The sequence below is a fragment of the Anopheles ziemanni genome, chromosome 3 (genome assembly GCF_943734765.1).
Source record: "Anopheles ziemanni chromosome 3, idAnoZiCoDA_A2_x.2, whole genome shotgun sequence".
Classification (NCBI taxonomy): domain Eukaryota; kingdom Metazoa; phylum Arthropoda; class Insecta; order Diptera; family Culicidae; genus Anopheles; species Anopheles ziemanni.
This window is the reverse complement of record NC_080706.1, coordinates 42,823,230-42,848,995: the sequence shown is the minus strand read 5'-3', so window position 1 is coordinate 42,848,995 and position 25,766 is coordinate 42,823,230. Positions and strand designations below refer to the sequence as shown.

Genomic DNA, 25,766 nt, shown 5'->3' with positions numbered 1-25,766 from the left:
ATGCGTTAATTGAATTAAATGAGCGTGATACGGTAGAAACGATAGAAGGTACAAGCATTTGGCGAAATGGAGGAGGTGGTATACTGCCAGACAGTAATCATGCGATAATTAACGAGCATGAGAAGGCTCTCCGCCGAATTTTCGGACACGGACAAGCGGCTAACCGACGTGTGGCCATTATTGCGTTAGTGTTCACGATGGAGCAACAGGGACTCCGGGCTCGCTTGGTGCGCCGTACGAGGCGGTTCGTCGTCCATCTACTAACGACAACTTCCTCCCACGGTGTGCGATACCTGGTGCTTAGTGGTCTGCATATTCTCGAGCGACTGGTCTGGCTTAGCTGCATTACGATCGGTGTGTATGGCATGGTGGCGCTGTCTCAGCGCATCTGGAACCGCTTCCAGACGTCACCGACCGTCATCTCCATGGACCGGAACATGTACCTATGGAACACCAGCTTCCCAAGTTTGACGATCTGTTCACATCGGCGTATCGATGAGGAGAAGCTGGCCGAGTACATCAAGCTGCGCGGTTTCGACGAGGACGACGCGGAACAGTTCCGCGAGTTCGTGGTCCTGCTGGCGAACGTGTCCTACCGGACGTTTCTCGAGCTGCCCATGTACAAGACGTTCGGCATCGCCGGCTACGACTACATGGAGCTGCTGTACAACCTGTCCTGGACGTTCATGCCGCAGGTGAACAGTGGTACCTCTCGCAACCTCTCCGTCCAACCTGTAGTCACGGAGCTGGGCCTCTGCCTCGCGGTGAACTCGCGGATCGCCGAGTACACCTCGTACGAGTACTGGAAGGCGCGCCGTTGGGACCGGGGGCCCGAGCCTCCCCCGCTGGTGGTTCATCCGCTCGACGGCGAAGTTTACGGTCAGCTGATCAAGCTACAGAGCTCCTACGAGGTTTTCTTCCATGGCTCGATGGAAGTGGCCGAGATCTCCAAGCGGCAGTACTCGTTCCAGGAATCGTACTACACGACGGTCGAGCTGATGGCACTGGAGATCCTTACCTCTCGCAATGCTCGTGATCTGTCCGTTCGGCAGCGTCAGTGCCGCTTCACGCACGAAGGAGAGCTGCTACTATTCAGCCCCGTGTACAGCTACAACCTGTGCCGCATCGAGTGTCGCATGAAGCTAGCCTTCAAGCTGTGCGGTTGTGTGCCCCACTTCTATCGCCCCATCGGGAAAGGAAACTTCCGCTACCGCATCTGTGACTTTGAGGGATTACGTTGCCTTGGACGGCGATCGGGTGAGTGGCAATGTGGCTCATAGAGTAAGCAGGTAACTAAGCAGCTTGTTGGCGCTCCGATCTTCCAAGATCTCCGTACTGTTTGCCCATAATATTTTTCTAATTTTAAAAATAGCTGGTCTTATCAAACGCGTGATGTGGTTGAATATTTACTGTCGAATGAAAGTTAATGAAGAATATGACAATGTGAGAATGATGTAACTGAATTATGTAATTTGCGTCTTGATCAAGAAAAAGTCACCAAACGACACGTTTTCGTGATATTTTCTATTAAAACATAAAAGATTGATGCACTAACGTATATTAAAAATATCAGTGTAAAGATGTTATTAAAGAAGATAAAAATTCTCAGAATAGTCTGAGAATAATGCACATGGATTAGTAAAAGTAGTGTAGCACATATCTAAATATAGTAATAATGCACTAGCCTTTTCTTTTAAAATATTTAACTAAAATTACTTCTTGAGTTTTAAAACGATTAACTAAATTATATAAAAGATTCTTGGAAAGATTGGAAAACGCTTATTCCACCTCTGGTGAATGGTGAAAAAAGAGATGGAAATAAAAATACAATCCTTAAACTAACTTGCTCCTTCACAGATGAAATGATTACGATACGAACCAAGAAAAAGGTCATCGACTGTAACTGCCTGCCCAACTGTGACGATTCCAATTTCTTCATCCAAGCACATGTACGTACCATGTGTGTCCCACTTATAAAATTGTGTTGCTCTTTAGAAGCCTACAGAAAGTCCTTCACCAGTCCAGTAAACACAAAAAACAACAACTATTTACAAGACTGTTTAAATTATTAAAGACACCTTTTCAATATTATAATATGAAAACAAAAACTTGCAGCGATCACGCGAATGGTTTTTGGGAGCAAATCTTCAGTGGGGCTTAACAGACTACCCAAAGATGCAGCTCAACAGAGATATCATTTTCGGCTTGTCTGATGTGTTTGGTAAAATTATTCTTATTTTTTGTTCATTGAAAACCTCGCAGCATGCTTTGTTATTTGATACGGCTTTTCTACTTACAGTATACATCGGTGGACTCGGAGGATTCATTCTTGGGTGCAGTTTAATTACTTTCGCAGAGTTTGTCTTTTTTCTCACGTGGCGATTGTTGAAATAATCCATCGTTGGGTAACTCTGTTTTAGATTAATGTTTTCTTCAGAACAAAAGTGAACAAACTTTACTTTTCACCGAATTGTACAACTATTGCATTGGTCTGGCGCCTTCACACTAGAGCCTTTAGGAACCATGACAGAATCAATTGAAACGTGCAGAAGAACCTTCACCAAGACCGCAATTCAGGAAGCTTTACGAAAATTAGAAGTTCTATCCTGGTGTCAACAAAATTCGCAATTGTTTGATTCAACCAAAACATATTCTATCGCCGAACTGCTGTATGTTAAAAAACGAGAACTGCATGAAATTCTTTCTGACATCATCGGATCTAGTGATGAACCGCTATCTACTGAATCAATCTGTTCAGACAAAGCCGGAGATTTCCGCGTAAGTAGTTCCTCGGGTGAAGCGAGAGTATACTACGATCGGGTCGAGTATCTGGAACGTTGCAAAGAGATCCATCGGTTGATGAAAAAGTTAAAGGTCCTTAAATATCAGTTTCACGAGCAGAACCAAAAACTTCACGTAAGTTTTCGTTAAACCCATACGCGCTTTGTATTCTTACCCTTCCACGTGTTTTTTTCAGTTAGAATCTCAAATTGAAATGGCAAAGCAACGTTTCATCAAATCCTGGGAATCATCACGCAAAGAGCAACTGCAGCACACCATTTCCGATCGTGTTGATCATCTTGAGAAGGTACTAACGGCGTCCGCTCTCGATAAAACTCATACCATCGTGGCGTCTGCCGCGATCGAAAAGTTCTACCGGTGGAAATTGGAAAGTACGGAACAAGAAATAGAGGACTGGATGAATCGTTTCGATCGGGAAAAGGAGGAACAGGATTCACGATTCCAAAAGGTACGCGCCACCGAAAAACACTGGAACGAACTGCACCTCAACTACGAAGAGCGACAGCATGAAATTGAATCGCTGGAAAAGGAGTTGATCAGCTGGGAGGCGCAAATGCAGCATAAGGAGCTGTGCGGTCGGATGGCAACCAAACTTCAAGCATGGTGGCGCGGAGTGATGGTGCGGAAGCGTCTTGGAAGGTTTGGCCCAATGGGTGGAAAGAAAGCTAAGGGTAAACATAAAGGAAAAGGGAAACATAAAAAATAGTGCTCTTGAAAAAGTATTAATCGCTCAAAAGTAATAAACAATCTGTTAATTCGCGCACAAGGCATTTAAATAGAACTTATATTTCAAATTTCTTCTTACCGAGTAATCAGACTATAATATACAAACACTAATTACATTATATTTTACACATTGAAAATCATACTTTTAGCTTAACCTACTGGCTCATTGAGCTTTGCTTTCCATTCTTTCAGCTCTGATTGACCCGCTGCAACATTTCGTTCAAAAATTCAACTCTACTTCGAATCTGCTCGTTGGTCCTCTCTGGCAGCTGCTGCTCGATCATCTTAACAAACGTGTCCACCGACGTATAACCCTTGATGATTTTAAGCAAAATGATTTCGTCTTCCTCTCGCGTCCAGCTCGGCACTTCTGGTGCAGTCGTTGGCTGGCTGTCGGGTGGCTCCGGTTCAATACGTTCTTTCGAAGTGCACGGACCGTTGGAAGCATGCGGAACCTGTGCTGCTTCCACTTTGGATAGTACTGGTGGGGCCGTTAATGGAACCGTTTCCCGTTGATCCACTTCACGCGACGATGATGGGGTTTCGATTAGAGTTTTCAGTTTTTTTGACGTCGATAAAGCTTTCGAATCACCTGGAAGCACCGTTGTCGAGACGTTTGATGTTTTCTTCGACGCTGCTGCCTGCGGTTCCTTACCAGCGTTGGTGTCATCATTCGGCGAATTGCTTATCTTGCGCGAAGTGGGCGAATTGAAACGCTTTTTAATCGGTAGCTTTGGTGGTACTTTTTTGGGTGAGCTTGTGCCCTTTGATTCGTCCACTGTATTACCACTTTCGGATGCAGAGGGTCCCGAAATTGCATCCTTGTTGCCTCCCGGCAAAAGCAGATGGGCCACATCTGCATACGTAATACCTTTCGGACAGTGCACTAGCGGGTTGAGGCGAATAGCGTGCGCTTTCAGAGTTGCCTCATCACAGAGGTTGTGTGACTCCGGGTTACCATTTGGAGTTGCGCCCGGATCGTTCTTCAGCCGAAGGCAATGGTTAGCGAGAAAGGTTAACCGTGCCGGAAGAGTACCCTGATAGATGCGCCCCTGGATGTACCGGATCGTGTTATGTGGAGGCGCATGATCCGCACCTTCCGGAACCGTCTCAACGTACGGTACCTGTTCGTACACCATCCCGGGTTCGGAGGAATCCGTGTTAAGTGTTTTTTTCAAAGTTACATTTTCATAATCACATAGCGGCGACTCGGGTGGCCGTTCAGTGGGAAACAGCTGCAGAAACCATTCGGTAAGTAGCGTACTGCCCTTCAGCAGCGGTAATACTTTTAACTTAACCTGGTCAATCGTCACGTTCGGCTCATTCGAAAGCTCATTCAAGCAGGCGTGCACCTTTTTGATTTGCGATGGTTGCTTGCCGAAAAAAATGTTCAACTTTTCCAGAAAGTCATTCATGTTCGTGAGGATAAAGTGTTCGAAGAATCTACCAACCTCGGCCGCCTGGCCTGGCAGCAGAAAGGTAAGAAACATGTCGACCAGCTCGGGAAACGATTCACCCAATAGTTCCTCCACCGTATAGTACAGCTGCGGGGCACTGTCCTCGAGCTCGTTGAATCTTTTCACTACTTCCTCGAAACGTTCGAGCAGATCGGACCGTCCGGCAGCTAGCAAAGTTTCCTCTACTTTTTCATAATAGTTGAACGCAAACAGCGCATCCTTATCTTCCATGCTACAGTAATCGTATGAACTTGATATGTACCGCGCGCTCACGACGAAGCTACCATCGGTCTCCTGAAAGTGGAACAACTGCAAAAGTCCCGACAATCGCTGCGGGTTGTACTGCTGGAGGGAGCTGTAGCGATGGTGATAGGCGGCTAAATTTTCACTCATCTTTCGCAGTCCTCCCAAAAACCGAGCGTACACTGCCAGTTGCACCATATGTAAGTACACCTTCCCAATCGGGTGCGACGGTTTGAATACGCTCCCGCCTGCTAGCTCCTGTTTGCATTGTTCTTTTAACTCCTTAAGATACCTTTTCAGGACAACATACAAGGTGGCGCTTGCAGCCAATCGGTTCACACTGTGTTTGACTACATCTTTATTCCGTGCCGACAACGAAACATTCCGTGTGGCTTCCGGAGAAAGTGTTAGTCTACCGTTATCATCACCATGATTAAACCTGTCTATTGTTTCACCTCGACACAGATGACCATCGGACGAAATATGCACAGCAATTTGTGAGACACTTTGCTTCAACCCGTGGCAAACACAGCCGCAATCCGTTACACTGGCCACCGATGAAGTTAAGGATCTACTCCACGATTCATCATTGTTCATGTTTTCCGATGAATTTGGCTCTTCCGCCGACACCACACTGCACGAGATTTCACAGCCGTTCGTCACAACATCACAACGCTGCGACTGCTCTTCGGAACTGTTTTTCACACTTTCACAATGCGTTTCGATGAGCGATGGCGGTGATGTAGAAGATGCATTTTCCTCCGGTTTCGATTCACAAGATTCTTGCGGCAGTAATACTCGTAGTTTGTATTGCAAACTCGCATCATCGGAAATGGCTTCTTGCGCGAAGCTGGATGACTGGCAAGACTCGTCCTTAACTTCGCCTGTACTGCGCCCGCTCTTCCGTTCAACGGTGTGACTCTGCAAGAGCAAAAAAGTGAAAATAGGGAAAATCACAATAAGTAAAAGTTATTTTGGTCTTTCATCAAGAAAAACAGCGCACTTTTTACCAAAAACAATCCCACCGAAGCCAAATGCTTTCCGACATTTTTCACTATGTTATGACGTTTGCCTCCGAGACCAACGATATAAACAAAACAAACAGTACGCAGCCAAAAGCTGGAGTACCTGATTTGTTGCTCACATTCCGCATTACGAAAATGTAAATCATGACTGAAAATAACGGTACTCAACGGTACAATGCTTTTGTTACGAAAACCTAATAAAATTTTAGTAGGTTTCTCCATAAAACAAAGTAGTGTACATCGTTGAAAATAATGATGTAGTACGAAGGAAGCTACAAACAGATTTTCGATACAGCATCTGAAGCTCCGTGTACAGTTCCATTGTGATTTATAATAAAATGTTTGATTACCTTGTAGGCATCCTTTAACTGAAATTTAAAAAATTGAAAGTACGTAGGGTGCGGAATATTACATTTGCGGAAAAACTTTGCCCAACAATTCCCTTTTTTATTCCGTTTTTCAATTATTTTTAGTAGCTTCCGGCGCGTTGTGTGCACTTTAGTTTAGTTTTAACTTCAATAATATTTGTATAACTTATCGATTCATAATGACATTGCTAAGATCATGCTATTATCAGAAACGTGAAGTGCACGAAACGTTTTACATTTTAAAATGCAATCAAAACGATAATGACTTTAAGCATTTGTAATACGCCAAGCAATAAGGCTAAATATACCGAACGAGTCAGAAATATGCTCCTATAGAACAATTTGAAACAAGAGATATCCCATTTGTTGGAATGATTTGTTTCAACAATTTACACAACTTTTTTAGCGTATTTATACCGTAGAGATATTTCAACTCAAATTACTACATAACATATACATGAGCAGAAAAATTGATATATGAGCGAAAATTGGAAAAAAATTTCTATTTTTCAATTTAATTACTATTTTCAAAGTATGCAAAGTTTAGAAGTGTAAATTTCTGTTACGCTTGGATCATTCCGCAAGATTCTATTCAGAGCCTCACCAAAGAGTGTAATCAAAGAGAACCAAGCATATCAATCTAACAAAATAAGTGTTGGGGATTTCGAAACGAATTAGCCATCTTCTCAAGCAAAAAAGGGCGCATCGTCAAACGTAGAGGAAAATTTAAGGATAAATAAATTAAATTGGGTACTTTGGAGAAAAATAAAAAAAAAGGAACCGAAAAATCGCCTTCTATTGGAGAAGTTACTATTTTATAGATTGATGAGTTGCTTAGTTTCTACGATAAGCTAATGTCAACATACCTTTTTGCGGACCTGTGAAATGTAACGTTCCCAGTTAGCAGGTAGTAATCCTTTTTGACACGACTCGAGCGGTAGCACATTGTCGAAATCAATGTACTCCAGTACCTGCTTAAACGGAGGTGAATATCCGTATCGCAAGAAAAACTGTAAGTAAACAAAAGAAGTCATTACTGTAAAGTTATCATACGATTTCAAATCGAAGTATATACGCACATCTATCGCATTGGGATGAACAATATTTTTTCTGTTGCGAATTAGGTCTTTGATTTGCGCACTAGTGTACATTGGACCAACATGTTTGGCAATGTAGTCAGTAACCTCTCGACTAGTAGGTTTGTCCTTAAATTTAATTGACCTGCGAATGTTACGCTTTTCTTTCAACTCCTCGGTAGCCCGTTGAAACCAGAAGGCTATCAAACTGTCGGACGAAAGAGAACAAAGCACATTAGACATTGAAGAAAAAACAGCTTATGCACATGTACTCACTGTTCTTCGTTCTTGGTATATCGTCCGTTCTTGCACTGTTCCAGAGTAAGCCGAAACGTCTTGTATGGAATTAGTGCTGGGTACAGGAAGGCTTTGCTTGTTAGTATTTTTTCCTTTATACGCCAGTGAAAATCGACCTGGTGAAACTTGGAACGGGCCAGTTGGAGTTTTTCAGCGTGCGCGATTGATTCATCGAGGTATTTAATATACAACTTGTTGCTTTCACTCTCGCTCGCCAGCTCCTCTTCCCAGCTTTGGCAGCACTCGAGCGCTAGCGGTAGATTCCATGGTAGTACATTAGGTTTAGGTTTACACACCGTTTCCAACTCTACGAGCATGTCTTTGAACGTTTTTGCGGACTCCCAGAACAATGGATGGGCGTAAGTTTGTAAGAAATGCTGAGTCGTAAGTTGAACGTGCATACGAAGTTGCTGTTGTAAAAGTTGTAGTTGAAACTCGTTAAACCCAACCGGCTCGTCCAACAGCTCCAATTTGACGGGAACTTGCACTGTATGGTAGTTATGCCAGTTTTCGTAGGAACCCAATGGCTTCGATGCCTCCGGAACCGAGTATTGGATGAAGAATCTGTCATATTGATCAATTGTGCTCGTAGAGGGAAACGAAATGTGTTGCCCAAAATGTGAACTTTCAACCGTTTGAGGCATAACATCCGTGCTCGAGTCATTTCCGCGAAAGGTAATTTCACAAGTAGTATCTTTAACCGTATCTACACCGCTTCGATGTACAATCGGTGTCGAAGTAAAGTCAGGTGCCACCATTGTCATGTCTTGCGTCCTTAATAATGTACCATCACAGTTTGCTGGCCGCGAGTCAAATGTTTGATTCTGATCCTCCAGCATTATCACAGGATACTTCTCCGTTACTGCAGGGAGTTCTGATTGTATCGCAGCCGACGGTGCAGATTGAAGGTGGGATGGTTCGGGCAACGGCGTCCTCAGCATATCCGACCTGCAGTCGTATTCCACACAGCCTAAAGATTCGTTTAACGTTTCATTTAGCGCTTGCTCCAAATACGGTTCGTCTATGTTGCTCATTTCCATCAATTCCGACACAAGTTCATTCAGCTCTTTTTTCGAAACTTTCACAGGACGCATCTCTTCAGCGTCCACTGCAAACGAAAGGAATTCGTAATTTTTTAAATCAGGTCGTTACAAAGGTTCGTCTCCGATCGTTTCTTACATGGAACCGGCATATCTGCCGCGACATATTCCGGGTCATTATCGTCATCCTCTTCTAGATCTTTTGCTGTAAAAAGAAACGAAACATGGAGCTTCTCAATGCGTACACGTGTCGACTTTCCAGTCGACGACACGTTTCCAGTGAATCAAACAGCATACTCACGCAGCGGTTTGGTAAACTCTTCTAAAAAATCCTTCCACGCCTGATCCATATCACCGTCGTATTCGTACATATCTGTCGTAATATCCGGTGGAACGAAAGTCGATTCCAACGTTTCAATGTCGGTCGTTGTTAGGCATAGCTTTGAGCGCGTCCGTAATGCGATGTTTTCCTGCTCCTGTTCCGACTGCGAACAATAGCTGTCGTTTCGCGGTTTGGGTATCTTGAAAAGACCATCCTTTGTATACCTCAACTCAGCATCATTATCGGTCCCCGATACGGCCACAATCGTTGCTGGCGTTCGAGGCTGCGAGTCTATGTCCGATATGGTAGTGTTCGGATCATCATCCGAAGGTATGTCGTCCTCGCCGGGCTTGTACTCCTCATCGTCATCGTCGGAATTCAGATCTTCACGTATCAATGCAGCCACCTCTTTGTCGGTTGCCGGTGCATTGAGTGGCACCAGGGGAAAGATCGTTTGATTGAGCTGTTTTGCCTTTAGTCTTGTAAGCTTTGGAAAAGTACGCTCGTCCTCATCTTCGTCTTCATCGTCTCCATCGTCTGCTTCAGTAGAATTTGTGTCAGAATTTCTCCTCTTCTTCTCCTGCTCCTCTTCTTCTTTTAGCCTCACTATAGCAAATACATGGTCGTTCATAACTAGTTTCTGCAAAAATGAATACAAGTGTAACTGACTGAAAATGTCCTTAGCAAAGTGTATACAAATGGAAATTGAACTTACCTTTAGTAGTTTTTTTACGCAAATTGGTGTTAAATTATTTTTAGTCGCGGACTTTCGTATCGTTTCTTCAAATTTTTCGTCAAACACTGCTTCCTCATCACAGGGTAAGGACATTTTTCTTCTAAAACACAATACGCAAAATTACGCATTTACTTATTGATACAGTCATGAGTGATGCAATGCGTTACATACCTTTTTCTCCGAAGCACACGCTTTGGTATACCATTTTTTAATTCACTTTCCTTTCCGGAAATCGTAGGAATACGGGTCTCGGGATCCGGTTGAACATCAATCACCAACTCACCAGACGAATTTTCCGAGGAAGATCCAGCTGCAGCGCAGTCCTGCTGACTTTTCGGCGAGCTAGGACCCTTGGGTACCTTCGTTACGGGACGTCTTTTCTTTTCCGGCGTCATTTTGTACGTAGCGATTCTCTAAACACACTCGACAAAGGTAACGTATTTCTGATCATCTAAATGAAGCGCAAACACAGAAACTACTGCCTGACGGTGCGCATTTCGGAATGCAAAACAAAAGTATTTGTTTACCAGACTGACAACTGAGCATCTCAACTGACGTCTTCTAAACCCGGATCAACACTGCTGCAATTTTATAAAATCAAAATTTACTTTGATGAAGACTGGCCAATGAACGCTGACTAGAATGCGGATTTAATCGAAAACAATATTTTGAAAAACTATGAAATCAAGACAACAGAAGGAGGTCGACGCCTCAAAAAGGAAACATTTTTTCTATGCTATGATATCCTGATTGGTTAATGTGAGATCTTAGCAAGCAACTATAAACCGTAGGTAAAAATGACAATCATAGATAAACAAACAACAAACAATCAGTGGAACAACATAACATACCAGAAAAACAGAAAAAAGTCCGTCTCAAAGAAGATATAGAAAATCACAAAGTATCGAGAATTATAGCTAAATCCTGCCAGTCCCTTAATAAACTAGAAGTGTATTATTCCAACGAATTTTGAAAAGTAGTAGGTTGTTTGATTTAAAACTCATAGCGAACTTAATCTCCAGTGAAAAAGGAACAGGAGGTCTTCGGGAGTTAATCGATCGATTTTTCTCTGTTAGACGACATTTAGCTAAATACATAGAATAGTGTCCCGCAACACGAATGCAAAAACATGGAGGAGTTGTCCGGTGTTATGATAGTGCTGATTATCGGCGGTGGAGTGTTGGGCGTAACAATGTGTTTCATTTTCGCTAAAAGGCAAATCGTTCGCTTCACACTTCGGCAGCGTCGCGGACCGCACGTTGCAGTTGGGCACGACGCAAAGAAGGTTAGTTTCCAAGCTCTTTCATTTCAGCTAATTAATGATTTGCATCAATTGTTACTTTTTCCACCCACCATCAGTCAATTAAGAAGGAAATAGAACGCAGGCTCGATTGTATACAGAAAATATACTACGAACCGAAGCTCATCTGGGATGATAAGCTCGATGACGAAAAGTACATCCTGCAACCGGATACTACCCTGCCACCGTACTACTGGCGAATGAAAGCCGTCGATGATGTGAAAGAACTGGAGCGAGAAATAACGAAACAAGATGGCTCGGCAAGACATCCGAGGGATAGTCTACGGGCGTTCCTGCTAACCACATTGGCAGCACCGCTGAATGGATCGGGTCAAAGATTAATTCATCAGTTCTGTGATATGTAAGGTTTTGAGTTGGTTCACACATGCAAGCTCTAAATGATGACCATTTGGTTCTTTATTTTGCACACAGGTACGAGCATGCCCGGCACGATCCGAATGAATTCGGTCAAGAGGAATACCAAGCCTACCAAAGACTGCTGAAAAAATTATCCGAAGCGTAAGCTACCAACTTGAAACCGGTTGTGAGAAACCAATGTGCTATCGTTAATGTTTCCTCCTTTTTAGCGCCAAAATGTTGAAATCTTACTCGAGCAGTCGGAAGTCGTCCCCGAATCGGACGCCCGTTAAGAAGCAGTCAAAAATGCAGTCCCTGCTTGATCCGGCCAGACTACGACCCCCACCAGTAGCCCTTACAACGGGCGGCGGTACCGATACAGTGATGTCCAATACGCGAATGAACCTTTCCCTGGCCGTTCAGCTGCAGCAACAACAACAGCAGCAACAGCAGCACCAATTCCAGCAACACGATCTCGAGGAAAACGAAATACTCAGTATCTCTCAGTACCACGGAGAGACAGGTTAGCCCGTTGCCCAAAGAACTTTACCATACTGGTCACATTTCCGCATAATTACCCTTTATGTTGAACCATCCATTCATCATCTAGTTTTCATTGTAGATCTTATAGCTTATTGTACATTCTTCTTTGTAGTGAAGATAAGATAATTTTTGGTTAATCCTTCGTTTCGTATCTCACATCCGTGAGCACCAGCATACCATTTTTCTGGAAACACAATTTATCGCTAACTTTCTGCTTTCTTCTCCTCCAACTGCTATTGCGTATTTCCTTTCTTCTTCTTTCTCTTTCTCTCTCTTTCTCCTCTTATAATCACATTTCTTATCCTAAACGCTTCTGCAATTCTATTCGTCGAACGGTTCTAAAGAAACATTTACCATACGCAGGTCTTTCAAAAATTGAAATGGTTTAGAAAGTGGGATCCCTCCAAAAGCGAACTCTCCAAAACACGCTAAAGTGCAGAGTTGCTCCAAAATGTTGAATCCGATGACAGATGATGGTCCGAAAACATACTCCGATATAAACTTTACTGTCCTTTAAAAAGAAAAAGAATTTTGGGTTTTCCTTAAAAAATAGAATTTATTTGAGAAAAAAAAGACGCTTCAACTAGTGTTTTTCTTTACATTTATTTTACCATTTCGATTTGAAACAAAAAGAACTGCTGCGATGAAATGTGAAAATAACACTAACTTAAGCTAACTTTGTGTTTCCTAAGCAGAGTCCGTCATTGCCTGAAAAGAGCTGTTTTGGTGCAATAAAACTTCGTTTGTACGAAGTACTGAAACATGACTGAATACAGTCAGTTCGTCCCCGGAAAGATTCCCCCCAGGAACCATTGCTTATCGTTTCTTCTTCCCTTCTTCAGTGGTGAGCCGTTCGAGGCGCTGCAGCAAAGTCGGATGCGAATGGTTCCACGACGAATACATCCAATCGTAGACGGGGAATCCTAAGTTATCAACCTGCAGCTTGATCAAAGCTTGACCCAGCTCCTTTGCGTATCCCAGACCAACGGCAAACGCGTCCGCTTGGTACTCAAACCGGCGCGACATGATGGTCATCGCAAAAGAGATCAGTGTGTTGTACGGTGCCAGCACGTACATCATAATCACCATCAGTCCGATAAGGATGGGTTTCTCGCCGGGCGGCAGGCCAACCGCCTCGTACAGCGGTGCGTAGGTAAAGAGCTGCGAAAACACCAGGAAGATGAGGAACAGCTGTACCTGCATGATGACAATGTTCTTCGAAATATGGCCCAGCTTCCAGTGGCCGAGTTCGTGTGCAAGCACTGCCAGCACTTCTTCGTTCTTGCAACCCTTGCCCTTGTCGCTCTCCGTTAGTGTTGGGTCATCGTCCGGAAGCCCTTTGTTAAGTAGCAGCGTGTCGAACAATACGATACGCTTCACACCGAACAGCCCGGTGAAGTAAGCGTTACTGTGGGCCGACCGTTTGGATCCTTCGACGACGAACAGCTGTCCCAGTGGGAACTTGAGACGATTCGAAAGCTCGGTGATGCTCGTTTTCAACACTCCGTCCTCCAGTGGCCGGAATTTATCGAATAGCGGTGCAATGTAAACCGGATAGATCATGATGAGAAGCAGGGAAATGGCGCCGACGAACGCCCACAGCCAGATGAAAAAGTACTGTCCACCGATTTGAACGATGTAGATGAATACCGCTGCCACGGGAATGGTTAGCACCTGCGCAACGACGAACGCCTTGATTTGATCCTTCACAAAGAACCCTGCGGTCTGCTTGTTAAAACCGTGCCGTTCTTCCAGTACGAACGTAGAGTAAATCTTAAACGGCATCTCCTTAAGCGTGCCGATAATGTTCAGCAACACGGCGAAAAGGCACCCGACATGAATCTCGCTACGAGGATTCAAGCCAAACTTTTCCGACAGCTGCATGGAGCGCATCCACACCAGAGCCATGAAGCCATAGTACAGCTCGAACAGCGATATCATCACATCGCACAGGATCGTCTTGAACAAGCCGTAGTTCGCTTTATCCAACCCATACAGACGGGCTTTTTCAAACGTTTCCGCGTCCATTACATCCCGCAGCTCCTTCGGGACCGTTTTGCTGCCATGATAGACACGTAGCTGAAAAAGACAAGCACACCTTTATCAGCAAATACCAATAATTACAGGGGCAGTCAAAGTACCTGTCGGAAGGTGAGATAAATGTCGATTAGGGATTCCAGCAGCAAAAAAAGGATAATCGAGTAGAGCGTCAACTCGTGGGTCTCTAACTCCAGCATGGTTGCAGGTGGAAGGAATCTCCTGGGGACGAAAAGAAGGTTCAAAATATTTTTTTTCTGGTTCAAGTAACGCTGCAAACATGGCCAAAACAACCATACAAACCTCTACGGCGGAACTTTACGACGTCAACCACCCTTTTTTGATGACAAATTCGGAAAAACCGGAGGATTTGTGCCGCAAAGGCGAATTTGTGCTATCGGAAAAGCGGCTTGAAAACGAAATGTCAATTTTTATTGTTGTTTTGACCAAGGTCATAAATAAAGGTACATTCACGCACGTTGGTGTCGACGAAGCGAGAAATACGTTTGGGTTAAAACATCTTGTTTGTTAAATGATTAAATACTTTTAAAGCGAAGATTTAAACCAAATCATCTAGCAATGAACGCCGATGTAGAGAAGCAATTACAAACTAATATGTGAGTAGCCTTTCCACATTAAAGTAGATAGCCCCCTGTGAGGTGCTTGTCAAACTGTCAAGATAATCGATTAAAAACATATTTACGCTGTCAGATTGAAAATTCTGGGGAAAACTTGCGGATAAAATCCGAGCTCCGTTGAAAAACGGCCCCGTGTGAGCTACAATCTTCCGTCTGCGAACCTACCGAAACTAGTAACAAAAGTACAAACGAGGTGCGTGACTTTCCTATCAATCATCGGCGTCCAAGTTAGTTCTATTGACGGTTAAGTAACAAATAGGTTGTAGCAAAAACATCAAACAGCATGGTACTTACGAAGGAATACCGAATATGCATGCCGCTCACCGTGGAAGAGGTAAAATATAGACTTGAGTTATATGGTTTCTTCGTGCAACAAGTAAAAGTGGCTTAAATTTTCCACTTTTGCCTTTTCCAGTACAAAATTGGCCAACTGTACATGATTGCGCGCCACAGCCTCGAACAGTCGAACGATGGAGAAGGCGTGGAGGTGATTGAGAACAAGGAATGTTTCGACCCAGATCACGGCAAGGGGCAGTACACGGAGAAACGGATACATTTATCGAGGTATGGACATTTAAATGCAAACAAACCGGGCAAAGATAAGGATTGATACGATTTGTTCTTTGCCGTTCTTAGCCGATTGCCGTACTGGCTGCAAGCAGTTTGCCCAAAAGTTTTCTATGTCATCGAGAAGGGTTGGAACTACTATCCGTACACAGTGACTGGTAAGTGTAGGAATCCGGAGATAGTGCGTTAATTTTTTTTATTGAAATCTGATTTTTTTCACTAATTGCCACTTGCAGAATATACGGTAAGACATTGTGTGGAGCTTCCGGTTAAGGATAAGTTTATTAACTTTCTCCCTTTTCCAATATCCCTCCAATAGTGTTCGTTCATACCAAAGCTACACATACGAATACTGACCCGATTTGAGGACAATGCTGGGACGTCGGATAACGTAGGTATACTATGTCCCAGGCTGCCCGGCCCTAATTTTATTTGATCCTTCCCACTCCCCTTAGTGTCTGAATCTTCCCGAAGAAAGTCTTAAAACCCGTATCGTCGACCACGTGGACATCGCATTCGAGGAGCCCACTGAAAAGCATTACAAAAGGGAAGAGGATCCAAAGTTTTTCAAGTCCCGCGTCACTGGACGCGGCCCGCTGGTGGAGGGATGGCGTGAAACGGACAAACCGATGATGTGTTCCTACAAACTGGTCGAGGCATCGTTTGAGGTGTGGGGCTTGCAGACGCGGGTGGAGGAATTCATTCAGAAGGTACATTTATATCGGTTTTTTATCTCGCACTCCCGGCAGCACCGCTGGCGGCAACCTGAAAAGCTAATGTTCACTTTTATCACTACAGTGCATCCGGGACGTCCTACTGCTGGGACACAGGCAAGCGTTCGCTTGGATCGACGAATGGCACGGCATGAGCATTGAAGACGTTCGCATGTACGAGAAAGATAAACAGATGGAGGCGAACGATAAGCTACGCCAGTCGATGCCGCCGGCTGTTGAAACTGATAAGGTTCAGTGAAGAAACAAATTATGGAGGGGCAGAAAAAAGCAACGCAGCGTTGTAGTCCAGTTGTAATAGCTCTGGTAGACGGTTTTACTATTTTCCTTTCCAAGCGTGCAAACTACTATCCACTACTACAATGATAGTCGGGCATTTGATGGGCGATGGGAGAGTTCTATCCTTCCACTCCAGTCGATCTCGGTACTGATCCTGAAAAACAGGTGAACCAGCTCAATGATAACAGACCAACTAGTTCTATCAGTATATCAGTACGTACCTTTCCTGCGATGGAATCTCTAAAAAGGAGGCAATAGTCGAAGCTACCGACGGACAGAATCATTACTCGAATACTTTTCACTAGATTTAATTGCCCGCACCGTTGTTGATATCTTATGCACGAACTATCACTGTCACGGGAGTAGGTTCCTCAGTAGTCAAATACTTTAAACACGGACTGGGATTCATCAATCACCATCTATAATAAAGAAAGTTATAGCTAATGAGATAGTACGAAGCGGACAACCACCTTCTTCCATCCGAAGATTCTTGCCTGCTCTGGACTCTTGCAGTCAATGTCGGCGAATGAAAGCTTCGTATCGATGCTTCCTCCCTGAACGGACGGTTCCAACGTAACCAAACCGGACGGATGCGTCGATTTCAGAAAGTCAACCTGATTTTGCAGCTCCTGAGAATATGATTGATGAGCGGTATGCGAAATGGAAAAGGTATACGCATGGTAAAAGTTGGCCATATAGTAATTGCTTCAAATATTGTTTTGGCCAGTCAAACGCCGTTACACGAAACCTCACCAAAGTACGCATGTTTATCAATAGGAAATAAATATATAATTATGAACTAATAACGAAAAATCAATATTAAAATCGTGCATTTAAGCAGCAAGAACCTGTTTTCGTAAAAGGTACCGAAATGTGTTATCCACAGCCAATGCCGGCGTAACGCAGTTGAGAAGAAACCGGTTTCTTGCCGGCACCTCGCATTGTCGTCACTCGTGGGCAATACATCACCAGCATTAGAATATCCTGAAAGAAAAATGTATGCTTAGCAACTACGAAGATTTTGATTGAATTACGATTTAACATTCTCTTTAAATTCGATTCTTCAGCTCTAAAACTTACGTTACATCACGCTGCAGCTCACGTGAAATTATTATACCGTATTCTCACGCCATTAGATCTTTTTTCAATGTATCACCGTGGGAACAGCAAGAAATTCACGTCTAGCTAATCGTTTTGTTCCCGTGATTAAACGAAAGGAAAATGCTGATTATGATCACAACATGATAAAAATAGATTTGCGCTTCAAGAGAGGCTTGCAGAGTGCAGTTTATGTTGTAGGGTTAAAGATTCCGAAGCAAAGGTATCGATCGTCAGCGGAAATGGGACAGGTATCGATCGTCAGCGGTTGGTTTGGTTTTAAATATTGTTCTCTGCAGTGTAACATTTAATTATTGTTTGCACAGACTTTAGTGCTTATTATAATCATCAAACTAATTTAATCATCCGAATAAATGTGTGCTGAACGCGGAAAAAGGTGAATAGTAGATGGTGCGCAATTACGCGTGTTGTAGCAACCTTGGCCTAACACTTCCAGCTTCATTCTTGTTTGTTTGTTTAATCGCTCTCGAGGTGGAGGAGTGCGATGGTTGTTTATGTCTGCAGTACTTTTTAAACTGATTTATTAACTTAAGTAGTATCCGATAAGTATAAAAATTGCTAAGATACTAGCAAGTGTATTGTGTGTTTGTGTCGTTAACGTGGGCAAATGCGTGGGTAAAGAGGTTACTTAATCTGTGTATTCAGGAGGGCAATCGTACTTGTGAGACCCAGGTTACGGGAGTTAATTGATAATTGGCCTGTATAATTGGATTTAACCGTTCACACCTCCACACATCGACAAGGCACACCCGCTGGGCGTAACCGTTAATAACCGCCAGCAGCCATGGCTACCTTAGACGACAAGTTGCTCGGTGAAAAAATACACAACTATTGCAGTAGCAGCGAAGATGAGGCCGGAGATGATGATTGCGATTCGTCGGAAGCATCCAAGGGCGGTAGTTCCGCACGGGGTGCCTCATCCAAGCTGAGCTCCCGCGGCGCCGCAAGCTCCGAGGCTCCGGGAGCGGTGCAAAATAAAACGCACTGGACGGGGACGGCTGGAAATACCGGCCCGAAGGGTGTGATACAGGATTGGCAGCGGTTCAAGCAACTGGAGGCCGAGCGGCGCGAACATGATGAGGCGGAAAAGTTGCGTCTGCTGAAAAAGCTCAGTATTACGGCGCGCACGAAAGAAGAGGATAAGGCAGCCGAAGCGATGAGCGAGCTGGATGCCGAATTTCAGGAGCTCATGGATGAAGATTTCCTGCAGGAGTATCAACGAAAGCGCATGGCCGAAATGCTTGCCATGATGGACAACAGGAAGGGCTGTTTCGGTGAGCTGATCGATCTGAAGAATGGGGACGATTTCCTACAAGCCGTCGATAAGGAGGATAAAAACGTCACCGTCGTTATCCACATCTACCGGGAAAAGTATGGACCGTGCACGAAAATGAATGCGGCACTGCAACAGCTGGCGAAAGAGTATTTGAACGTAAAGTTTTGCAAGTTCATCAGCAGCGATGCGGGGCTGAGCAATACCTTTAAAACGTCTGGTGTGCCAGCGCTGCTGATTTACAAGGGTGGCCAGATGATCGGCAACTTCGTGAAGCTGGTCGACGATCTGAGCGATGAGTTCGATTTCGGAGACGTTGAAAGCTTCCTGGTCGAGAATGGCATTATCAATGACAGATCATGTAAACCGACAATCGTTGCGCAGCAATAAAAAATGGATCTCATTTTACATACATCTAAAACCCTGAACTTATTTATTTGTCGCAATGACACGAAGCGGCCACAGTAGAAGTAGACATACTTTCAACGCGATTTTACACAATAGAAGCTATGCAAGCTTGGCGTTGTTTGGTGTTCTGGAATAAGGCACGAATAAGATGCTTAACTTCCTCGGTGCTAAAGCACATCGTTAGTGGACCCTTGCCTTCGGCCCAGAGTTCAGTAATTTCCACCAGAGAACCATTCAATATCTGCTGCAGTTGCAGTAGTTTCGTCCACTGTTTAACATGCTGGTGTACATCGTTGGGATCCTAGAGATGACGAAGGAAATGTACATATGAAATGAAACTTGTTTGCGTTTCTTTATCGATCGGTCTGTCTCACCTTGAACAGATTTGGCAGTGTTTCCTTCATGGTGTCAATAAGCAACGCCAACCCGTTGCCAATAGCCGTGGTAATGTCTTCGAGGCTCTGTATTCTTTTAATGATTTCGCGAACAAACAAATCTATCAGCCCCGCCAAGCTTTGCTTGTAGACCGGGTCGGGCAGAACGGTTTGCCAGACGTTCTTCAGCAACTCGAACTGCCGGATGCACTGCCGGATGGCACGTTGCTGCTCGGTTCCCAGTTCGACTAAATTGATTGAAAGTTCTGTCAAAGAAGAACGTAAGCTATGGTCGAATTTCATCCCGGGTAAAAGTAAAAATTATCACAAACTTACTAAATCCGTTCAATGCTTGCATTGTTTGCGTCCGTTGGTTGTTGAGTTGGTGCTGGAAAATATCCTCACCGCACGCCTTCAGTGCGTCGGCTATGTTCGTGAACAAACAGTGGTCCTTTAGCTTATTGTCATTTTTCTGCAGCCAGTAGTTCAGGTACATGCAATCGTTCCGGAACAGGGCCGACTGTTGCGGTATTTTGAAGAGCAGCTTCTCGTTAGACATCGGAACGTCGACAGTGTACCGCTCTAGGATCGTTGCGATCGTTTTGACGAACCGTTCGGCTGATTTCCCGTGTGCGTCTGCTTCGGTTAGTACCTTGTCGAGGAACTTCTTTAGCTCCACCACCGTGCGCGTTACCATGCAGCTCGAGAAGCGCATGGTGGAAGTGCCGAACTGGTACTCGTGTTCCTCGATCAGCACCATCTCGTGACTTTCGCGTTTCATTATGTCCAGTGCAGATTCGAGCACATTGTCGCAAAGTTTCTTCTGATGGATCGTTTCGATTGAGTTGGCGTACACCTCCAACAGCTGATCGTTTCGGTCGTCAGCAAACTTTGTGGTTAGCAGAAATGTGTTGAACTCGCACACGTCCTTCACCATCGTGGATTCCTTCATGCCCTCGATTGTGTCGGGAATGTCACGCTCCAGGCAACGCTCGATAAGCATCTCGCACAGGTCTTTCTTCATCTGCTTAGCAATCACCTTGAACAGACACTCTTCGTCCGACACGACAATGTTCATGTTGCTGAGGTTGTAAAAAATTTGCATTATGTTCGATAGTACGGTCTTGTACCCGGGGCGTAGCTCTTCGGTGACGGATTGTTGGTAGGACAGCTGGATCAGCACGTTATGCTCATCGGATTGCTCGTCGCAAATCAGTGCGACCGGTTTTACGATCACGGGAGCAAAGACATTTTCGAGCAGAAACTGAGATACCGACTCGAAGTCATGTTGCGTTTTCATCAGCGTAGCTACCACCTGGTACAGTTTGTCTTCGTCCTTCCGGATCCTTATCGTGATCGATTTGGTGTTTTGGAATGATCGCTGCTGCAGCACTACCAAGTTGGTGAACTCCACATTGAGATCGTTGGTAAGTGTCTCGTATTCCGTTTCGTAGCGTAGGATCATACTCTGGAAGCAGTGCAGCTCCGGCAGGACTGGATCTTCCACTTCGTCCAGCAGCACTTTGATCTTGCCCAGTATGTGCGCCTTTTTCTCGTACCCATTGCTTTTCAGGTTGATGCTTTCGAACAGGTCGTGGATCGATAGCAGCTTCCTGGCGATTTTATACCCCCGTACACCTTCTTCGAGGTCGCGCTGGTAGTGGCGTAGGTCGTTCCAGGCTCCGCTAGATTTGTCCACCGTTAGCTGACTCGTGGCGGCGACGAGCTCCTTTATTTGCGTCTCCAGCTCTTTGCCACTGTCTATAAGTGTACTGTTAGTGGCGTTGTTTGCCACAAAGTCCACATAGTTTGCGGTCACCACATCTCGCACTTCTTCCTGGTGCTTGCGGATGAGCGATAGCACCTCCGGAACGTTGAAAGACACATTTTCAAACTGAGTTTGAGCGATATTTTCCATTTTTGACCGATTCCTACCAAAGCGTTGGCCTTACGAACTGGCGCACAACGTAAATTTGGCCAAAGATGCCAACGAATGAAAGCGGTTGGAAAGGTGTCAAACATTGGCGGATTTGAAGTTTGCGGAATCAAGATTTCCATAGCACCTGGTCATCGGGCTGACTATTTAAAATAAACATAATTTCAGAAAAAATATCAAACAAACCTATTACTATTTCGAAAAGAAGCCAGAATACAATTTAAATAAATTAATTAATGTATTTTGATTAAAACATTGCGGAAGCATACTGGGATTTCATCTAGAAACCTTGACACTGGTTGACGTTTTCCATTTCCCTTCAAACCCAGTCCCATTCTATTCAGACTTCGGATGCAGGGAGAATAGTTTTTCGCTTTTCGTTTGCAAATGAAGTGCATTACACAAAGTTTCCACGATGTCGAAGTAAGTTACCAAAAGCATAATCCTTTTAATTTCGTGTACCAAATATCAACGAACGGGTCTTTATTAACCGGCTTATCGTTCTGCAGGGAAACGATGATAATCTTTGTTTACGACCTAACTAAGAAGGTGGAAAACGATGACCCCACTGGTTCGATTATTTACTTCCACCCGATGTGGGTGTCGGAGTTGCAGAAAAAATCGCTCTGTGGTCAATTAATGGTAAGTTCCCGACTGGCATGCTTTCTGTTTGCGGTTGGAAGTGCTCAATTTTGTTTGTTGTCTCCCCTGGCAGGGATCAACCCATTTCCTCGGCGAAACTCTGTCGAAAGTACGGTTCATTTCATTGCAAAATGGTAAATTTGCTTTACGCCCGCACGGTCGATTTATGTTGGTAAGATTGTTTGATAGCGATTGGAAACCTGGTAAAACTTCACGATGAATTATTTTCTCTCCAGGCAGTGGGGTCGGACCGTAACATTCCAGACTCCATCCTGGAGTACCGAGCGAACTTACTATCCTCGTTGATCGAGCTGTATCATGGCGATTTCAATACACTCTACACTGTGTACGTTGAGAAGGAACAGAAGAATGGTTTCAACGAAAAGGTGTTTTGCCTGATGGAGTCCTGTTTGCCATTGTTGCAGTTCAATGGTAATATTTTCCAAAATATGCCCTCCCTACGACTGCCAAAGGTAATTCCTTGCATGATTCTAGTGTAATAATAAGTATTTTATGTTAATTTTGTTCTTCATTATCTCCCCGTGCAGTGTGCAAGTAACGTCTATCTCGAAACTAATCAAATTCTTCAGAGTTTCCTACAAAATAAAGGAGTACTGGGTGGTTCCATATTTTACCACAACAAGTAAGTAATTGCGAGCGAGTACGGTAGTTAATATCAACTATTTATTGCTATAAAATCCTTTTGCAGAGTGTTGGCTACACAGTTGCCAATCAGTTTAACCAAACTGCTCGTATATTCCGATCCGTATCGGACGAAAATAGCCGAATCGATAACCGTTGCATTTCATGTTCCGAACGGTGTCAGTCTGATCAGTGCGTACATCACCAAGCGAGATTACACGCAGTTGGTTGAGGCGTCGCGAAACATTCCAATTTACTTCAACAACTGCACCAGCTCCGCGCCAAACACAGGCCCTGTACCGTTTGCCATTAAGAAGAAAATCATCCCTTCAAAAGAGGGGCTCGGTAGTTCCGGGGGATATCCTATGCTGAAGTCGGACAAATCGATCATATTCTCTCACATTCCCGAGGAAGAAACGGTTGGTTCGGAGGCGGTAAGCGAGCAGACTCCGAAAAAGCCGTTCAGCGTTTCGCGACCAACATTTTTGCCACTAAAGTTCAAAAATTTAACCTCCCGCGACATTATCGACTCCGGCGTGAATTCCATCAACTTCGACGAATCGGATAGCTTTCCCAACTTTATCGGAAAAACCAGTGTCTGTTCGACACCACTGACTGAGAACAAGATTGTGCCAAACCGTAACATGATGTCGATTTGCGTGACGCAAGATGTGCCTGCCTCGGTGCAGCAGGGAGAGAATCTTTCCGATGCGAACGTATCAGTGGAAGAACCGTCGAAGGAGACAGCCGACAGTAATGGTTTGCTCCCGCATTTGAACGCAGTGAAGTACACAATATTGAACAATCCGTTCATGACGTCGAAAAGTGTGCGAGCTGCATCAATGTTGAATTTGGACCAAAGGCAGCGTGATGAGACTGACGATCATTCCGCATCCGACGAAACTAGTGCGGATACGTTTAAAACAAATCGCAAGGCTCAGTTACACCAGATGTTATGTAAAGACTATGATGCTCGTAAGACAATTGCCGACCCACTGTATCCGCTGGTAGATCAGCGTAAACGGGCAATGTCGTTCAGTTTGTTCCAGGATTTTGAACGACTCCGCAATGAACATTTTGCCGAGATGGTTGAAAAAGAGCAAGAGAAGAAAGAGTCGAAGGATAAGGCGAACAAAACGATCGAATCTCGGCCACCTTCGGGAGCAGCTAACGGAGTTGGTGGAGAGATTCGAAAAAGCGAATCATTTGTGCCAGAACTACCGGGTACCGTTAAATCCACCGCCACAACTCCAAAAGATCGGCGAAGCCTCAGCCTCCCGATAAAATCGTTCAATCTGAACGACGATCAACATCCGCAGCGTGCGGGAAACAGTTCTACAAGCGGAGGCCCGGAACTGTTCTCACGGCGCAAAAGCGCCCTCGAGCTGACGCCACTCATGACGAAACTTACCGTGCTGGCTATGAACGATCCGGAGTCGAGCGGTGTATCGAGCTGGGATACCACGCCAGGATGCAGCTACAACATGGCCATGTCACCGCAAGAATACATTCCACAGCGTCGAAAATCGCAGGACATATCACAGGGTGCCGGTTTGCAGGCAAACGGTAGCGATGACGACAAGGCCCTAGTCAAAGTGGAACTTTTCGTCTGCGTTCAGCAGAACATGACGCTCGTTCTGGTAATGCAGGAAAGAAACAGCAAAAATCAACGACTTGTGCAGGCACTGGTACTGATTCGTTACGATACGTTTAATGTTTGTATGATTGCACTTCCTGGTGATCCTAATACCTGTTTTTTACCTTGCAGTTTGAATCCTGTGTGTCGAAGTTCCTTAGGATTGAAAATGACATTCAGCTGGCTATGAATATCAACGTAGATGGCTATGACAAAGCGGAAGGCTACAGTCTGGTTGCCCTCGATGCCAACTGGGATGTGGCGAAGAAAAGTGGCCCCTGGAGTGCCCAGGAGTTGCAAACCACGGAGTCACTGCACACGTACTTCCGGAAAAGCAACCTGGTCACGGAGGTTACCCTGAAGTAAATATTCATTCCTCATTCAAATCGATAGCAACCAACCAAATATCTACGACCGTAATTTGTTTTCCCCCACAGATCTCAGGAGTCCGTTCTGTATGGCTACCAGTGCGGCATGCGTGAACTATTTTACTCTCAGATGGCTAATGCGCAGGGTGGTCTGCCACCACCGCAGGACGTGATGGGGGCGGTCCCGTTGTGTGCCAAACGACGCATCGAGCGTGATCATTTTGCGTTACTGCTTTAATGGACTATGCAAGGATAATTTTAACCGATCGCGCCATAGCGTACCGAAAGATAACGCCAACCTTGCTGCGCATCACCGTCATCAATATTCGTACCAGTGACAACACATTTTCCCGCGTACCGAATTACGTGTTCTTCTCCGTACGGGGCCAAATTTTAAATAATTGTCTAACCTTACTCTTATTACTCTAATCACCGGAACCCAAAGGCAGCCGATTCCTTAGCATTCAATTTCTTCTGTGTTACTCGTTCAGGAACGCAAGTAATAATGAAAATAAATGTTTATGTAAAGGCAAGAAACGATTTAGTTTTTTTTGCACGCCGATGGATAAGGAATTTAAATTAATTTGTCCGTAGCTAAATAACATTGTTCTTATGCGGAAATGGAACGTTCGTGAGTATTGCGATAACAATTTTCGGCTTTTTTACGGTCTAATTAAGAACATTGCCGCTTATAGTCGTTCATTAACAAACAAAAAAAAAGTTCGTTCATTAACAAACAAAAAAAAAGTTAGCAAAAACTGGTTTGCGTTGAATTATGTTCTTCGATGCTTTGGGTTAATAAACCTTGGGTAATTGATGTGGCA

At 44.5% G+C, this 25,766-nt stretch overlaps 9 protein-coding genes across 9 annotated transcripts; 6 read left to right on the top strand and 3 right to left on the bottom strand.

Moving 5' to 3' along the window:
* Nucleotides 1-197: 197 nt before the first annotated feature.
* On the top strand, nt 198-2,394 carry LOC131284777 (uncharacterized). The gene is made up of 4 exons (XM_058313636.1): nt 198-1,257; nt 1,858-1,949; nt 2,116-2,221; nt 2,300-2,394. The coding sequence occupies exons 1-4, from the start codon at nt 198-200 to the stop codon at nt 2,392-2,394; spliced, it is 1,353 nt and encodes a 450-aa protein (XP_058169619.1).
* A 129-nt stretch (nt 2,395-2,523) lies between these two features.
* Nucleotides 2,524-3,508, top strand: LOC131284776 (dynein regulatory complex protein 9-like). Its single transcript, XM_058313635.1, has 2 exons — nt 2,524-2,916; nt 2,978-3,508. Exons 1-2 carry the CDS (start codon nt 2,524-2,526, stop codon nt 3,506-3,508), a joined length of 924 nt encoding a protein of 307 aa, XP_058169618.1.
* Nucleotides 3,509-3,557: 49 nt separating this feature from the next.
* On the bottom strand, nt 3,558-10,550 carry LOC131284775 (uncharacterized). The gene is made up of 8 exons (XM_058313634.1): nt 10,264-10,550; nt 10,072-10,192; nt 9,336-9,996; nt 9,174-9,239; nt 7,974-9,102; nt 7,659-7,905; nt 7,488-7,592; nt 3,558-6,149 (listed from the first exon to the last, which is right to left on the bottom strand). The coding sequence occupies exons 1-8, from the start codon at nt 10,485-10,487 to the stop codon at nt 3,717-3,719; spliced, it is 4,986 nt and encodes a 1,661-aa protein (XP_058169617.1). The 5' UTR covers nt 10,488-10,550; the 3' UTR covers nt 3,558-3,716.
* Nucleotides 10,551-11,127: 577 nt separating this feature from the next.
* LOC131288216 (protein C1orf43 homolog) lies at nt 11,128-12,671 on the top strand. The gene is made up of 5 exons (XM_058317332.1): nt 11,128-11,377; nt 11,452-11,753; nt 11,825-11,911; nt 11,980-12,272; nt 12,637-12,671. The coding sequence occupies exons 1-5, from the start codon at nt 11,222-11,224 to the stop codon at nt 12,669-12,671; spliced, it is 873 nt and encodes a 290-aa protein (XP_058173315.1). The 5' UTR covers nt 11,128-11,221.
* A 425-nt stretch (nt 12,672-13,096) lies between these two features.
* On the bottom strand, nt 13,097-14,740 carry LOC131288213 (CAAX prenyl protease 1 homolog). Its single transcript, XM_058317330.1, has 3 exons — nt 14,633-14,740; nt 14,434-14,551; nt 13,097-14,371 (listed from the first exon to the last, which is right to left on the bottom strand). The coding sequence occupies exons 2-3, from the start codon at nt 14,527-14,529 to the stop codon at nt 13,109-13,111; spliced, it is 1,359 nt and encodes a 452-aa protein (XP_058173313.1). The 5' UTR covers nt 14,530-14,551; nt 14,633-14,740; the 3' UTR covers nt 13,097-13,108.
* A 322-nt stretch (nt 14,741-15,062) lies between these two features.
* On the top strand, nt 15,063-17,136 carry LOC131288217 (cytoplasmic phosphatidylinositol transfer protein 1). Its single transcript, XM_058317333.1, has 7 exons — nt 15,063-15,301; nt 15,383-15,531; nt 15,604-15,692; nt 15,771-15,778; nt 15,854-15,925; nt 15,990-16,244; nt 16,333-17,136. The coding sequence occupies exons 1-7, from the start codon at nt 15,251-15,253 to the stop codon at nt 16,504-16,506; spliced, it is 798 nt and encodes a 265-aa protein (XP_058173316.1). The 5' UTR covers nt 15,063-15,250; the 3' UTR covers nt 16,507-17,136.
* A 1,160-nt stretch (nt 17,137-18,296) lies between these two features.
* Nucleotides 18,297-19,326, top strand: LOC131288215 (phosducin-like protein). Its single transcript, XM_058317331.1, has one exon. It carries the CDS (start codon nt 18,448-18,450, stop codon nt 19,324-19,326), a length of 879 nt encoding a protein of 292 aa, XP_058173314.1. The 5' UTR covers nt 18,297-18,447.
* A 29-nt stretch (nt 19,327-19,355) lies between these two features.
* Nucleotides 19,356-21,686, bottom strand: LOC131286353 (centromere/kinetochore protein zw10). The gene is made up of 3 exons (XM_058315300.1): nt 20,055-21,686; nt 19,719-19,984; nt 19,356-19,645 (listed from the first exon to the last, which is right to left on the bottom strand). The coding sequence occupies exons 1-3, from the start codon at nt 21,634-21,636 to the stop codon at nt 19,430-19,432; spliced, it is 2,064 nt and encodes a 687-aa protein (XP_058171283.1). The 5' UTR covers nt 21,637-21,686; the 3' UTR covers nt 19,356-19,429.
* Nucleotides 21,687-22,012: 326 nt separating this feature from the next.
* Nucleotides 22,013-25,467, top strand: LOC131286253 (uncharacterized). The gene is made up of 8 exons (XM_058315183.1): nt 22,013-22,077; nt 22,164-22,296; nt 22,370-22,468; nt 22,533-22,769; nt 22,845-22,939; nt 23,006-24,626; nt 24,707-24,936; nt 25,012-25,467. The coding sequence occupies exons 1-8, from the start codon at nt 22,070-22,072 to the stop codon at nt 25,178-25,180; spliced, it is 2,592 nt and encodes an 863-aa protein (XP_058171166.1). The 5' UTR covers nt 22,013-22,069; the 3' UTR covers nt 25,181-25,467.
* Nucleotides 25,468-25,766: the final 299 nt, after the last annotated feature.

What these genes read in the sequence shown, in the direction of transcription:
- LOC131284777 (XM_058313636.1), top strand. Translation starts at nt 198, where the DNA reads ATGGAGCAACAGGGACTCCGGGCTCGCTTGGTGCGCCGTACGAGGCGG. An exon ending in TTGCCTTGGACGGCGATCGG is followed by an intron (nt 1,258 to 1,857) that starts GTGAGTGGCAAT and finishes GCTCCTTCACAG; the next exon opens with ATGAAATGATTACGATACGA. An exon ending in CGGCTTGTCTGATGTGTTTG is followed by an intron (nt 2,222 to 2,299) that starts GTAAAATTATTC and finishes TTCTACTTACAG; the next exon opens with TATACATCGGTGGACTCGGA.
- LOC131284776 (XM_058313635.1), top strand. Translation starts at nt 2,524, where the DNA reads ATGACAGAATCAATTGAAACGTGCAGAAGAACCTTCACCAAGACCGCA. An exon ending in AGCAGAACCAAAAACTTCAC is followed by an intron (nt 2,917 to 2,977) that starts GTAAGTTTTCGT and finishes TGTTTTTTTCAG; the next exon opens with TTAGAATCTCAAATTGAAAT.
- LOC131284775 (XM_058313634.1), bottom strand. Translation starts at nt 10,487, where the DNA reads ATGACGCCGGAAAAGAAAAGACGTCCCGTAACGAAGGTACCCAAGGGT. An exon ending in CGTGTGCTTCGGAGAAAAAG is followed by an intron (nt 10,193 to 10,263) that starts GTATGTAACGCA and finishes ATTGTGTTTTAG; the next exon opens with AAGAAAAATGTCCTTACCCT. An exon ending in TATACCAAGAACGAAGAACA is followed by an intron (nt 7,906 to 7,973) that starts GTGAGTACATGT and finishes TTCGTCCGACAG; the next exon opens with TTTGATAGCCTTCTGGTTTC.
- LOC131288216 (XM_058317332.1), top strand. Translation starts at nt 11,222, where the DNA reads ATGGAGGAGTTGTCCGGTGTTATGATAGTGCTGATTATCGGCGGTGGA. An exon ending in ATTCATCAGTTCTGTGATAT is followed by an intron (nt 11,754 to 11,824) that starts GTAAGGTTTTGA and finishes TTTTGCACACAG; the next exon opens with GTACGAGCATGCCCGGCACG. An exon ending in TCAGTACCACGGAGAGACAG is followed by an intron (nt 12,273 to 12,636) that starts GTTAGCCCGTTG and finishes ACGGTTCTAAAG; the next exon opens with AAACATTTACCATACGCAGG.
- LOC131288213 (XM_058317330.1), bottom strand. Translation starts at nt 14,529, where the DNA reads ATGCTGGAGTTAGAGACCCACGAGTTGACGCTCTACTCGATTATCCTT. An exon ending in TTTATCTCACCTTCCGACAG is followed by an intron (nt 14,372 to 14,433) that starts GTACTTTGACTG and finishes TGTCTTTTTCAG; the next exon opens with CTACGTGTCTATCATGGCAG.
- LOC131288217 (XM_058317333.1), top strand. Translation starts at nt 15,251, where the DNA reads ATGGTACTTACGAAGGAATACCGAATATGCATGCCGCTCACCGTGGAA. An exon ending in AAACGGATACATTTATCGAG is followed by an intron (nt 15,532 to 15,603) that starts GTATGGACATTT and finishes TGCCGTTCTTAG; the next exon opens with CCGATTGCCGTACTGGCTGC. An exon ending in ATGCTGGGACGTCGGATAAC is followed by an intron (nt 15,926 to 15,989) that starts GTAGGTATACTA and finishes CACTCCCCTTAG; the next exon opens with TGTCTGAATCTTCCCGAAGA.
- LOC131288215 (XM_058317331.1), top strand. Translation starts at nt 18,448, where the DNA reads ATGGCTACCTTAGACGACAAGTTGCTCGGTGAAAAAATACACAACTAT.
- LOC131286353 (XM_058315300.1), bottom strand. Translation starts at nt 21,636, where the DNA reads ATGGAAAATATCGCTCAAACTCAGTTTGAAAATGTGTCTTTCAACGTT. An exon ending in GCAAGCATTGAACGGATTTA is followed by an intron (nt 19,985 to 20,054) that starts GTAAGTTTGTGA and finishes CTTCTTTGACAG; the next exon opens with AACTTTCAATCAATTTAGTC. An exon ending in CACTGCCAAATCTGTTCAAG is followed by an intron (nt 19,646 to 19,718) that starts GTGAGACAGACC and finishes CGTCATCTCTAG; the next exon opens with GATCCCAACGATGTACACCA.
- LOC131286253 (XM_058315183.1), top strand. An exon ending in CGCACGGTCGATTTATGTTG is followed by an intron (nt 22,469 to 22,532) that starts GTAAGATTGTTT and finishes TTTTCTCTCCAG; the next exon opens with GCAGTGGGGTCGGACCGTAA. An exon ending in GTCACGGAGGTTACCCTGAA is followed by an intron (nt 24,937 to 25,011) that starts GTAAATATTCAT and finishes TTTCCCCCACAG; the next exon opens with ATCTCAGGAGTCCGTTCTGT.